The sequence below is a fragment of the Octopus bimaculoides genome, chromosome 7 (assembly GCF_001194135.2).
Source record: "Octopus bimaculoides isolate UCB-OBI-ISO-001 chromosome 7, ASM119413v2, whole genome shotgun sequence".
Taxonomy (NCBI): domain Eukaryota; kingdom Metazoa; phylum Mollusca; class Cephalopoda; order Octopoda; family Octopodidae; genus Octopus; species Octopus bimaculoides.
This window is the reverse complement of record NC_068987.1, coordinates 50,312,051-50,326,944: the sequence shown is the minus strand read 5'-3', so window position 1 is coordinate 50,326,944 and position 14,894 is coordinate 50,312,051. Positions and strand designations below refer to the sequence as shown.

The window sequence follows — 14,894 nt, the reverse complement described above, 5'->3', positions numbered from 1 at the left end:
TATATATATATATATATATATATATATATGTATGTATGTATTTATATATATTTTTATACCAAAATTAGGCAAAAATATTGTATCTGTTAACAAACGTAGAAAAATACTCACAAGTGAGTTTTTGTATTTATATCGATTTAAATGAGAGCTCAAAACTTATCCATTGAAAATACTTTGTTATAATAATGAAGTATTTTATAATAAAGTATTTTCAATGGATCAGTTTTGAGCTCTCATTTAAATCGATATATATATATATATATATATATATGCATGCATGTTTTTTAAAAAGTGTGTGTAAACGTTCATATGCATATGTACATCTAGAAGTATCTGTAAACTTAAGCATATGATTACATATGAACAGTGTTTAACTCCAGGTCATTACTGACTGAGCAGCCAAGTGACCAAAAATATTCCAGCCATGACTATTCTATCTATCAAAATATCTAACATATGCACTGTTCAATGTGTCCTTCCTTTTTTTTTTAAGATGGTAGAAATGATCTGAGGAAGATTTGATAGTTGTTTCTAGCAGGTTGGGAAGCTCCTAGAACTATAGTGCTGGAAACACTTAGAAGCACCTTTGATGACTGGTATGCTTAGGCATGTGTGTGTCTTGTGTTTTGTACTTGTGTATGAGTGTGAGCCTGTATGTGTATACTCTTGCATGTTTGTGCAAGCCTCCACCTGTGTGCTTTTGTGCATGTGTGTGTGTGCTCATGTATGCATGTGTGTGGGTGCATGAGAGCATGTGCATGCATGTGTAAATATGTGTGCAATTTGAGAAGGAATTCGAACAAGAAATTTCGTTCTCAACAGAAGAAAATGGCTCAGTCATGCCTGCGGCCTTAAGATGAAAAGACTGTTTGCTTTTGGTAGTGATGAAGCCTTCATAAAAAAAAAGTAAATAAATATAATGAAATAACAAACAACTTTTAAGAATCAGAGTAATAGGATGTGGTGGGGGTAATATTAATATATTCAATATAGTTTCAACACCCTCTGTAACAATAGACATTAATTAGAATTTCTAAAAGGCAGAGTAAAAGAAGGAGAAACTAATGAGAAAATGTATCATGATGTTTTCAAACAGTTGCTGTAATGGGTTTTTGGATTCCTTTAAGAAGTTTCAAAGAACCAAAGACACTTATCATGTCCAAACTAATGTCCAGGAAAAATACATAGGATAATGTAGTCCTAGATACAGGAGGGTCATGGAATGCATTTGCTCAAAGTTGACCTGGGAGCTAAATAAACAATAAACAAAAACAACAATAGCAAAACTAAGGTTCTACTTCCCCTGAAGCTAGATGATGGAATACTTGAGTTGTTGTTAGAATAAATCTGACACTGAAATTGAATTCCACCCAATTCTGTAGTTGATTTAAACAACAAGCATTATTGTTTAAGCAACAAACATTATTTTCTTGTTCTTTTTTTTTCCCCCAATGGTCTCTAGATATACAAAAAATAAAGCCAAACTCAGAGGGAATTTTATTCAGAATGTTAAGACACCAAATTAAATATAATTCTAAACCTCACATCCAACAAAAACATGAGGGAAGGTTGAAAGGGTGAAAACCATTCATTATATAGCAAAAAAAGCAAAAAAAAATCAACAAGATTTTTTTAAATAAGGGTTAACAAAAGAAAGGGGTTGATTGAATTTTGTCCAAATACAGGAGCGAGTAGGTATTTTTTTTTTTTTCTTCTTTCATAATTTAATTTTTTTTTCTCCCAGGAAATGAAAGTTTCCTGGTATTGTCAACACCAAAAGCAAACTACCTTCCATACATAAAGAGCTTACGTCTTGTGAACAGTACACCATATCCATTTGCAATTTTCCTGACAACTGCAAGTAGCAAGTCGTGGTATTAGTGCTTCAAGTAGAAATATACCTTTTTTGTTTGTTCGTTTTTTTTTTTTTTTTATATCTTTTCCTCTCTCTCTCTTAATGTTGGCCAGATAATAGACTGATAAATTTCTTAAGGTAATCAAGTTATTTAAGCTTTAGATTTATAAATGAAATATATAAATAATAAAAGAACAAATAAATAAAATAAGAAAACAAAGCATACACACAAACACAAAACACACAACTCTAGACTAGAGAAACTTTGCTATTTGCTATATAATTAAGGGATTTACTTTTGTTTATCCATATTGCATATGGCACAGCCATGACCAACCAGGCCAGAGTGAGCCAGTATCATGGATTTTAATCAATAAGCTAAGGAAACAAAACAATAATTAGGTCACTCCTTTTTTTTCACAGACATGTGCACATTAATATATTTTGATTTCTGTCTGTTTATACACAAATCAACATAGATCCAAACATAAATGCACATACATGTATGTAGAATACACAATGTGTGATGGTGAGATCTTTTGGCACTCTGTTGGTTTTGACAAGGGATCCAGTTGATCCAGTCAACAGAACAGCCTACCACTGAAATTAACATGCAAGTGGCTGAGCATTCCACAGACATGGATACCCTTAATGTGGTTTTCAGAAAGATACAGCATGACACAAAATGTGACATGGTTGGCCCTTTGAATCACTGGTACAACTCATTTTTGCCAGCTGAGTGGACTGGAGCAACGTGAAATAAAGTGTCTTGCTCAAGGACACAATGTTATTACACCAATTCCTGCACTTGACTGGTACTTTGTTTCACCAACCTTGAAGGGATGAAATACAAAACTGAATTCAACAGGTTCTGAGTTCAGTATGTAAAGAGCTATAAGAAAGCATTTTGTCAGATGCGCTAATGATTCTGCTAGCTTCCCATCCTTTAATAATAATAATAATAATAATAATAATTTCTAATATTGGCACAAGGCCAGAAATTCTGAGAGGAGGGAAAGTCAATTATATTGACCCCCAGTACTCAACTGATACTTATTTTACTGATACCAAAAGGATGAAAGGCAATGTTGACCATGGTAGGATTTGAACTCAGAACATAAAGAGCTGGAAGAAATCCTGCTAGCATATTCCTTGGCATGCTAATTCTGCCACCTTTTAATAACAATATATTATCATAGGAAAAGTTGAAATACGGACATAAAGTTTAACAAAACATTATCACCATCATCATCATCATCATCATCATCAGAGTAATTCATATCTCCAACAGCTTACAGCTGTATGTCTTCTCATAATGCCTATTAGTATAGTCCCTCAAGAACAGGAAAGATTTTCTGAAGATTGCAATGGAAATAAACAGACAGAGAAAGAGAGAGAGAGAGATAGATACGGAGTGTATGTGTGTGTTTGTAGTTCTGCTTGCTTGTTTCATGTGTTTCACATTGCCTTCAGCTATTTTCTTCTCTATGTTGTTGAAGTGACAATTCTTTGATGTTACAGAGACAGACTACTCAACTTAAAGGACAGGAAAGGAAAAGAAAACATGAAAAAACTCACTAATAGAAACTAGCCACAGTGTCACACACAATTTTCACACTATAACACACAGCTTTGGTACATTCTAACAGCTTTCACAGTATCATTATCCAACACAGCACAGAAATACAAAGATATCAGACAGATATTTCAAAAAAGACACTATTAATTTCATCAGAGAATATAAAAGACAAATTCAATTATGTAACATGGTAGTAACATGGTCGACACTATAGGTACCAGCTTGGTATGTATTGAACAATAAGAGAAATTCTAGATCTGTCTTTTAAATTTAGAGGTTTTTTTTTACTAATAGTTAGACCTAATTAATTGAATTTATCATTAGTGATATTTTTATAAAATAGTAAAATCATAATATATATCAGATGTTACAAAAAACATTAGCAATTTAAAGCAGAAAAATAAACAATATGAGAAAAAAGTTTTTTGAAATATAAAGAAATTAGGAAATTGACCAAATTTCCTGATTTGCAATAAAGTAGTTTTAACAGTATACTGGTTGAAGATTTTTATGCAGATTTACTAGTATAAAATGTGATGCTACAGGGCACTGTGTAATTGTTAAGTTAAAATAACTAAAAGTATGTGCTGGGTCTACAGGCACATTAAGCCAGAGTTTATCCCAGATTCCATGGCATTTCAGTAGATGAGAGTACAAGAGAATTCTCTGAATGAGCACTAGTTAACCTACTTCCAGCTGTTATTGGAATTCATTTTCATCTGAATGAATTGATGTAACATAAAATCATTTCAAGTGCTTTGCTCAAAGGTACAACACATAGTCAACCTTGGATGCATCCAATGTGTCCATTTTTGAAGACAGAGTACAATTTGGGGAAAGTTAGGCAGCTTTTTCTAGCAGGTTAAGTGACCATATAAAGGCTCCCCTGTTGGTTCATGATGTTTCTTCTTCTTGTTGCTGTGGTCAACTCTGGCTGAATAGATCCATGATATGGAAGTAGCTGATTGAATGAATTATTTAGTCTAAACTGAAACAATTTTATCTTTATTGTATGTTGTTATAAAACATACAACTCATGACAACTGGTCCCTGGAAGCCCTGCAAAGTCTAAAAATATGCGGCTGAAAACAATCACATTAGTAATGAAGTATTGAAAGTAATGTTGATCAAATAAATCTCTCACCTAACAAGATGGGAAAGTTTCGCAAGTAGAAGAGCCATTTTCTTTGCAGCTACAATGATTTCATTGTCTTTACTAGACCATTGCTTGGTTTCCATATGTAGATCATGGGCTGCCATCTGGTAAGGGATAAGAGAAACAACTCTGTTAATAACAATGATGATAATTCTTTCGGTTATAGGCACAAGGCCAACAATTTTGAAGAAAGAGTACTAGTTGATAATATTGACTCCAATACTCGACTGGTACTTTATTTTATTGACACCAAAAGAATGAAAGGCAAAGTTGACCTCAGCAAGGTTTGAACACAGAATGTAACCAACAAGAACAAATGCTGCAAGGCAGTTTTTTTCCAATGCTCTAACAATTTTGCCATTCCACTGCTCTTATTATTATTATTATTATTATTATTATTATTATTAAGGCAGCAAGCTGGCAGAATCGTTAGCATGCTGGGTGAAGTGCTTAGCAGTATTTCATCTGCCGCTACGTTCTGAGTTCAAATTCCGCTGAGGTTAAAGTTGCCTTTCATCCTTTCAGGGTCAATTAATTAAGTACCAGTTGAATACTTGGGTCGATGTAATTGACTATCCCCCTTCCCCCCAATTTCAGGCCTTGTGCCTATAGTAGAAGGGATTATTATTATTATTATCATTATTCATCATGTTCCTACTCCAGTCATTTGGTTCAAATGAATATTAATTTTATAACATAATCCTCTTATATCCTAAAGCAGTAGAGTGACTAAAACAAAAGTGGTTTCGGTGTTGGATTTTCATACTGAAGGTTACAAGCTCAGACTTTATTATGGATAGTGGAAACAAGAACAAAAATACTAGCAGAATATAAATTTTGATTGGGTATTCTTTGAACAATCTAAGACCAAATATATGACTGGCTACTCTTTAGAATCATATGAGAAAAATAAGTTAAGCTCCAAAACTTGATCATGTTGGAGGAATTTGCAAAAGACATGCATGATCAGATTGAATGTAATATTAGATTTAATGATAGAAACTAATGACATAAACAGATCGGCCAGTCTTCAATGCATAACATTACTTACATAGTTGACTACCTTTCCTACTGCCTCTCTTTATGAAATGGAAGATTGATATGAAAGAGTAAATGGTGACTGAACTAAACAGACTATTATGATATTTGTCTGGCACTGATTAACATTACTCTATTCCAGCCAGCATATTCTCTCATTCATGGAATGTCTGCTAACACAAAGTATTCCACTGTTTCATATAGACATGTGTCCCAATGAAATAAGTGTCATATGTGTGGTGCCAACAGACACCTACCACTGTGTAGTATTCACTAATAAATACTATGTTATCCAAGTAGTGAATTAAATAAAATACCTATAATGAATTGTACTGTTTCAATCAATCTCAACTGTGTGGTACCCACTAACATACTAAGTTAAGTGGTCTTTGACTAAAACTGTTACCTTTATGCTATTCCCTATTACAATAGTGGCAACTAACAAACTGTATCAGCTGTATGGTGTGCATGTCACTTCATCTCAACTGAGTAGTGTCTGTCTTCTAACGTATAATGTCAACTATGGATATTCACATGTAGACTCAGTTGCATGTTGGACACTCAGACATTATGTCAGTTATGAGGTTGACACTCACATATGATGTCAGCTCTGTAGTTGACTCTCACACATAATATCAGCTCTGTGGTTGACTCTTACAAATAATATCAGCTCTGTGGTTGACTCTTACAAATGATGTCAGCTCTGTGGTTTAAATTCACAAATGATGTCAGCCGTGAGCTGTACAGCATACACATCATGTTCACAAAGCAGAATCTAACAACCATATCATATCCAGCATGATGTCTAACACATCACATTTCTATAATGGCTAACATACATTTCTACTGTGGTTGCCAATGAAACAAACATCAACTTCTGTGACGCCCAACAAATGACATGCAGTCACCTTGTGTGAAATCTACCAACAGACTTTATCAGTCAATTGATTAATGATACTGCAATGTTCAATTACTCACAACTTACATATCATTGATCTACTTACCATAATTGGTTGATTGACTTGTGGCACTGGGAAAGCAGATTCATCCTCGTCATCAGTCTCTGGAGGTGGAGGTCTTGGAGGACAGGCATCACTTGGCAGTGGTGGCCGTGGAGGAGCATCTGAAAGCAATATTTTGGCACTGTTGTACTTTCTAGGCTATTATGTAATTCTTTGCATATGCACTAACATCATTTAAGCAATAACAAGAGAAATATTGTATGCAGAAAGCTGCAGTAGACATGCACAGCTGGCATAGATGGAACAGCAGTTTAGAAAATTTAATAGGGAAACTTCAAATCAAAGCAATAAATGATGGTAAAGATGTAAAGTGCAGAGAAGGGTCACAATAGAAGGTTTATTGCTATAGAATGGTAGAGTTCATAAACCTGAACCAATAAGAAAATCTCATTTTGGAAATATATGGAACCTATTGGAAACCTGATAGAACCTAAATGGATACAATTGATAACTAAGTCTGGAGTTATATGCAAACATCCCTGTTGATTTGTGCATCTTAAGAGAAATTCCTAATTATTTCTCTTATTGTTTTGTTTTGTTTTTTTCCATTACTTCCTTTCCCCTAGATTACACTTTACATTAGTTCAAAATTGGTTTCTTTCTTGGGCCACTTGCTTAATTTGAAAGAAATTATTAGCTGAATTGACCCCAGTACATTAGAGATATATTTTACTACCCTTGTAGAGATGAAAAACAAAAAGCAATACAGCATGATTTACAGTTAGGACAGTGAGGATTGGGAATGTAGAGAGTATGGTAGTAATCCAATATTAAATGGTCAATGATTGTATAAATGTTTGATACACACACCGTGCTGGAACTAAGCAGTAATTCACAGAACTAAGATAAACTCTTTCATTACAATGTGATGCAAACCTGTCAACGATAAAGAGAAAAACTGCCAGCTTCTTTCAACTACTTAATATATCTCTGGTTTGAGTAAAGCCCTAAAAACTTATATTTCTGCCAGGCATTGACAGAAATGCAGTCTCATAGTAAAATACAAAAGTACAGACTTACTAAGTTAAGTACTTTAGAGATTTCAGATCTAAGTTCTTCAAGGTAAGACAAAGAGGGAAGCAGAAGGAAAAAATAATAAAATTAAATGAACAAGAAGCAAGAACATGAACAAGAGGCAAGATGAAGCTAAATATTGCTAAAATAGAAACAAAAAATTGTATTTATGCGTTTGTGCTTATGTATGTGTGTGTGTGCATATAAACACTTTTGATAGTGTACAGAATAACATATTGGTCATAATGATAAGGCTCATCAAAAATGAAGGAACTGTTCTTTGGTTTATTTATATACAGATGCAGAAAGTATTCAAATATTTGTTATTATATTTTAAGAATTTTTCATCTAGCTCTTGAGAATGCTTGTACCTCTACGGTAGAAGCACAAACATTCACAAGCGCTAAATGAAAAGTTTTAAAAATGTAATAACATAGACATTAAAAGGCTTTCTGTACTTGTATATATAAATAAAAAAAACTAAAGAACAGATCCTTCATTTCTTTTAACCTTATTATTATTACCATGTAACTGCCATTGCAAAAATCAAAGAACAATTTAGTAAAACAAGAACAAATAAGAAAACCAAAGCAGTGATGAGTAACATGAAATATATATATATATATATATAAAGAAAAGAAGGGTAAAGATACCGCTTGCTAAAAAATTAAAGATATCCTTACCCTTCTTTTCTTTAAATATTTTATACCTGTTTAGGTAGAAGTTTTTCTAACCACCTCATTATTACTGTTTTTAACAGTAATAATACTTCACACACACACATATATACATATATATTAAAAAAAAGAAAAAAATCATATAAATGAAATGGCAGTTGTTCCAAAAAGATGGAAACCATGAACAAAAGCGCACCATCATGCTTCAAATGAAACCAGAAAAAGTTTAGATGAATTAAAAATTAAAAGAAAAAACAAACACAACAAGAATAAAACATTAATAAATAACATGAATGAATTAATAAACAAACACAAAAATAACCTTCCTTGTAAAGAAGCAGTTTTTGTCAACAATTATAGTTTTACCTACACTGCCTAGATGTTAAGCTAAGAGGAGAATGAGGAGGAGTTGGTTTTGTAAAGTAAAAAATATTATGATTGATCTTGTATCCCTAAAACAGGATGTTTAGATTTACATGTGCTAGAGGCAAGTTGCACTAAACTCAATGATATGGAGGAGAGAGTTACTCTCTATCTATGCTCTCTGCCCACACACACAAAAATTTCCAATGGTTCAGTGCACCAAAGTAAATAAATATTATGTAGAAGAGATTTATCAGCTTGAGGTGTTAAGTTATAATCCTGCTGTAAGCAAAATCCATGATATGCAATCTATGTAACTTTATACTTCCAGTAGCCAGAAGGGACTTTTACTTAATTCTTGTTTCATGGTGTCAATTATGACAGGGTGGATCCCACCACTCCACCTTAGGTAGGAGACAAGTCAATTGCAAATAACAGCCCTACGCAATCTTACAACTTTGATGAATTAACTCTTTTGATACTAACCTGCTTGAGACTGCCTCTGGTTCTATGGTACAAATTTCCAGTTTTAAAGTGATCTAAGTTAATACTGCCCATCAAAATTTTATGTCAGTTCATGTTCCAAACACCAGCTTAGTAATGACAAAGTTGCTTAACTATATTCTTCAATATTTTCATAATTAATTTAAACAAAAGCAGTGTATTTCGACAGAAATATGTTAACAAAAAGGTTAAGGTGTGTAAAAGTAGACATACAGTCTAAGCACATTACAAAACACCTTTGGCAGATTTCATGGTTGATGAGTGGTTAGTTCAATACGATATCAATAATTGGCATTTTGTTTCCTACAAAAGACTTGTGGCAGTTTTGTATCTTCAGATGGAAAACTTAAAAATAGGTTCCACTACAACATTAACATCTGGTAAATATCGTCATCATTTAATGTCCATGTTCCATGCTGGTGTGGGTTGGATGATTTGACAGGATCTGACAGGTCTAAGGACTGCATCATACTCCAATGCCTGCTTTGCTCAGGTTTCTATATCTGGATACCCTTCCCAACATCATCCACTTTACAGCATGTACCAGGTGCTATTTTCATTGCACCAGTACTAGTGAGGTCACCACATAGCTTGCAAGACTATGAACCTCAAGGGAGGTAGATTCATGCAAAGGGGGGAGAAGGATTTAAGTAGGAGAGAAGGAACCAGAGCAGAGCAAGTTTCTTGCAGTAGAGGAGCTATATGTCAACTCACTTTTTAGAAGAGGGGAGAGTGAGCAATCAGGATGGAACTACAATGATATAAAAATAGTGTTAAGATGTCTGTGTGGGCTCTCAACATACGTGGAGAATATACGCGAATGGAGACAGAAGAACTTGGAATGTGGGTGGGTAGAGATCACAATAAATGGAGAGAATGAAAGTATGTAACTTCTAAAGTGTAAAATAGCTAAATCATAACACAATAATTGTATATGTAAGTGAAGTACTGTGAATAAATTGATAAAGCAAGACAATTTAACAACTTGTTTCCTTTCATTCAGTGAAAGAAACAAAATTGAGAGATGTAATTAAAAACAGCAATCAATTTTTAATGAAAACTTTTAAAATAAAAAATTCAAATTAATTTTAATAAAAGACATTTAAAATCAAACACTGCATTTAACAAGAAAATTATTCAAAATCAAATAAGCCATTGGAATGAAACATTTCGTAATAAAAAAAAAGCATTGAAAACAAACAGTATATTTAGCAAGGAAATTAATTGAAAAGTTTATAAAATTGGAAGAATGGACGAAATGAGAAACAAGTATTGGGATAATAATAATTAGATTTGTTAATCTTCATGCAGAAACCCAGTTTTCAGCATTACACACACTCAAAAAAGTAAAAAAAAGTCTTAATAACTTTCATATTATCTGTTAAAAGAAAGAATACAATCAATAAAAACCACTCTTTTTTCAGTAGAAAACAACTCTTTCAGTAAGAATGATGAGAATGGATACATGAGATATCTTGGTTTCAGATCTCTTATTCCCACCATCTATCCCACCTCAAAGTATTAAAGAAAATACAATTAGATGTACAATATGATACAAAAAAAGTGAAAAAAAATGCGTCAAGGGCATTATTTCTTTTTAGGATATTGTTGACCAATGACCAGAAATAATCACACAAAGAGTTAAGTGAAAATGACTCAAATGAGAATCTAAGGTATGTTACAGATTTAACAAACATTGGAAGCTTATCCAGAACTTTATAATATTCATACTAATTTTAGCACATCTAACTACAGTTCAACTGATTATGGCCCAACTTTTGGCACAACTATGGACCATTTAATTTAAGCCTGTCTAATTATGGCCTGCCTAATTATAACCTAATTATGGCCTATCTTATTATAGCATGTCTATAGCATGTCTAATTATAGCCCATATAATTATGGCCTGTCTTGTTGTAATCCATCCAATTATAGCCTAATTTTAGCCCATTTAATTATGGCTTGTATAACTATGGTTCACCTTACTTACAGTCCATCTAATCAAAGCCCATATAATTATAAGTCCATCCAATTACGCTCCCTTTTATTATAGCCTATCTAATTTCCGCCCATCACATTATAATCTAATTTTAGTCTAATTATGGCCTCTCTAATTATGGGCCCAACTAATTAATATTAAATTTTTCTGGAATTGTGTTTATTTTACTCTTTGAACAATGTGAATTTGTTTTGTTTTTTGGAAAGAAATCACCAATCAGAAGTAACATTATTTCACCTTAAATTAAACCACTAAGTCACTGCTCATAACCAGTCACTATATTTTTTATCATTGAAATAATTATAGTAACCTGCTACTACAATTATCACAATGGGCTATTTAGAACATTTCTAATGGAGTTACTATCTGTGGTGTCAGGTACTCTGTTTTCCATATACATAATTTTTTAAGTCAAGGTTGAATCCTAGATCATTGTTATAAATGAAAGGGACACTTATCTGCTATGTTTCCAAAACACAAGAATATCTCAATTATTTTAGTCTATTCATCAATAATCATGTTTGAACTTTAAGTTTGAGTTTATTGATCATTACATTAGATCCACAAGTACAACATTTTATCATAAGTTTAATTAATGTGAAATCATCTTTATATGATCTAAAAGACCAATTAATTATTTTGTAGAGAATCTAATGTAATAAGCAGAATAAAAAGTCGATTTGAGATCAGAACAACTCTGAAAATAACCAGGATTATAATGCTTAAAGGAGAATATTGTATACCAATGAAAATTTTCAAATAAAGTAAATATCTAAATATTTCTATAACTGAATGTTGATTTGGAGATGAAGAAGGGGTCTTAAAATCAAAATTTTCAATACAGACTATACATTAATGTGGAGATAAGTAGTACAGTGGTCATAACTGTGGTAATATCAGTCACAGCAAAACCCACACTAAATGAATCACAACAGCTTTCTTTCAAAAGTAGACATGAAACAACAGCTTTAATGCTTTGATGATATTATATTGTACACTTCATTTCTTGGCTAATAACAACTATATTAATTGCAAAATTAAATTTCATGGTATTTCCAGTAACAATGTTAAATATGTACTAAAAAGTATAATCGGTATCTTCTGCAAGCCAGGTTGCCCTCAATAAAAAAATAGCTTCAAATATGACATTCCTCACATAAAGATAGATTGGTATATATAAGAGTAATGAAATTTTGAGTGGACAAATCTGCTTTTCACAGTAACAGGGTTAATCAAAAAAACAATGGTTGTTGAGAAAGAGGATGATGGCACAATGCACAAAATAAACATGGTAAGAAAAAGACTGAATCAAAAGAATAATCCATTAGAAGCACTGTGTGTGAGCATGATAACCTCTGATAATGAGATTTTGAAGGAAGAGCTTCCAGAATTTTAGCATCTGTTTCTTTCCAGTTACAAAGAACTAGTCTCCATGCAGTTCATTGCAGTTGTAGAAAATTATGAGAAGTTTCCAGTAGTAAGGGAAAGAGAAAGGGAGAGGAGGTCAAAATATGAATAACTTGGTAATATAATTGAAGAGGTTGGTGTATGAAAGTGAGGAGGAGGAGGATAGGAGGAAGAGGAGAAGGGGAAGTGGTGGGAGGAAGAGGAGGATAGGAGGAAGAGGAGAAGGGGAGGATGAGAGGAAGAGGAGAAGAGGAGGATGAGAGGAAGAGGAGAATGGGAGGAAGAGGATAATGGGAGGAAGATGAGGAGAATGGGAGGAAGAGGAGAATGTGAGGAAGAGGAGAATGTGAGGAAGAGGGGGATGATACAGGAGGAGGAGGAGGAGGATAGGACGATGGGGAGGAGAAATAGATGACAAAGGCAAAAATGGACAGAGAAATGAAAAATGTGAGAGACAGGAATGAAAGAGGATAGAAAGAAAGATGTAAAAACAAAAAAAAACAAAGCAGGAGATAGAAAGAGGAGACCAGAAAGTAATGTGTGTAAGGAGAGAGAAAGAAATATTGGAACATATATAGAGAGAGGGGGAGAAAAAAAAGAACAAAAAATGTGAACAGAATAGAAAGGAAGTGGAGAGAGAAGGAGAGAGAGAAGGAGAGAGAGAGAGAGAGAGAGAGAGATATTCTTAAATTATTCATAAAAACTAAGGTACTATTATCACTGTATGAAGTCATGACCATCTTTCCCACCAGCTCTACCTAATTTCAAATCTCCAGTATCTTCCAGCAGAAATAAAGATTTTTCCAGTTGAAGCTAAAAACAAAGCAGAAATGCCTAAAGAAGCTTTCCACAAGAGAAGACTGTTTTAGGAATTAAATGTTAAATAAATGATGCTACATGTTTAACCTGACAATGTTGGAGTAAGGGATTGAACCTTAGACCATAGATCACTTCTTGTAACTCCCTCAAATAGATCTTGCTGAGAACAATACTAGGGCTTGGTTATGCAATCAGCAATAGTCAGATTTAGTGATATTTGTCTGTATACTTGAATCAAATATATTACAAAAATGTATAAGGATGAGAGAGATTATATTAGTTTCAGTGTTATTAGGCATCAGTGGGATGTAACACTCTCTCCTAGAGGTGGAACATTCATCATCATCATCATCGTTTAATGTCCGCTTTCCATGCTAGTATGGGTTGGACGATTTGACTGAGGACTGGTGAAACCAGATGGCTACACCAGGCTCCAACATGATTTGGCAGAGTCTCTACAGCTGGATGCCCTTCCTAACACCAACCACTCTGAGAGTGTAGTAGGTGCTTTTACGTGTCCCCTACACAAAGGCCAGTCAGGCGATACTGGCAACGGCCACGCTCAAAATAGTGTATTTTATGTGCCACCCGCACAAGAGCCAGTCCAGGGGCACTGGCAATGATCTCGCTCGAAAGTTCTTACACATGCTGCGGGCACAAGTGTCAGAAAGGCGACGCTGGGCACAGGTGCCATCCCGATTATCAGTTTATTATAGATTTTGCCAAAGTGGAAGGGAATGTAAGCTCACTACTGCAAGCTGCATAAATAGCTGTAGCCAGGTGGATGGAGGCATTGATGGAGCTAAATTTCTTTGCTAAGGATACAGAATTGTGCCAAAGACAAGATACACACCTATGATCTATTAATCAAAAACATTCGTTCAACTCAAATATTTGCAATTTGTGAAGAATCTATGAACACTCTCTTTTAAATGCATTCATTAACAATGGACCTGATTTACTGATTCAAGGACAGTTGCATATGAGAAAGGGGTTGAACTAATAATAGTTACATAACACCATTTAACTTCTACAATCAATGTTAAAATACAAATAATAAATCTTTATAAATGCTAATAAATCTACATAAACTTATAATAAATAAAATATACTATTTACAAGAAGGGTACTAGTAATAAATACAACATTTAATACGTAAGTACATCAATACATATACTTTCTACTATGAATTTTCAGAACTAAAATGTACAAAATATAACTAATACACTCATACAATAGCTAAGTATGCAAAAAGTAAAAAAAGAAAAACCTATGAAAAACAAAATGCATCTATATTCTATGTAATAATATATATATATATATATATATATATATATATATATAATGTGTAATATGTGAGACATACCAAATTCAACTACTATTTATAATTAAGAATATTGTTATTGATATAACTTTTCAATACACATCTCAATATGTATGAGGGTAAAGAGTTACATCATA

The 14,894-nt window shown here is 33.3% G+C and overlaps 1 protein-coding gene across 6 annotated transcripts in view; it reads right to left on the bottom strand.

The window, feature by feature from the left end:
- Positions 1-14,894, bottom strand: part of LOC106880561 (vinculin) — a 75,029-nt gene that overhangs the window by 25,707 nt on the left and 34,428 nt on the right. For 3 of the 6 annotated variants that reach the window (XM_052969635.1, XM_052969638.1, XM_052969639.1), the window contains 3 exons: positions 6,633-6,751; positions 4,579-4,694; positions 1,811-1,855 (listed from right to left, as the gene is read on the bottom strand). In XM_052969635.1, coding sequence (XP_052825595.1) covers positions 1,811-1,855; positions 4,579-4,694; positions 6,633-6,751 — 280 coding nt within the window. The remainder of the gene's footprint in view (positions 1-1,810; positions 1,856-4,578; positions 4,695-6,632; positions 6,752-14,894) is intronic. The other 3 variants (XM_052969636.1, XM_052969637.1, XM_052969640.1) reach the window with 1 other exon arrangement.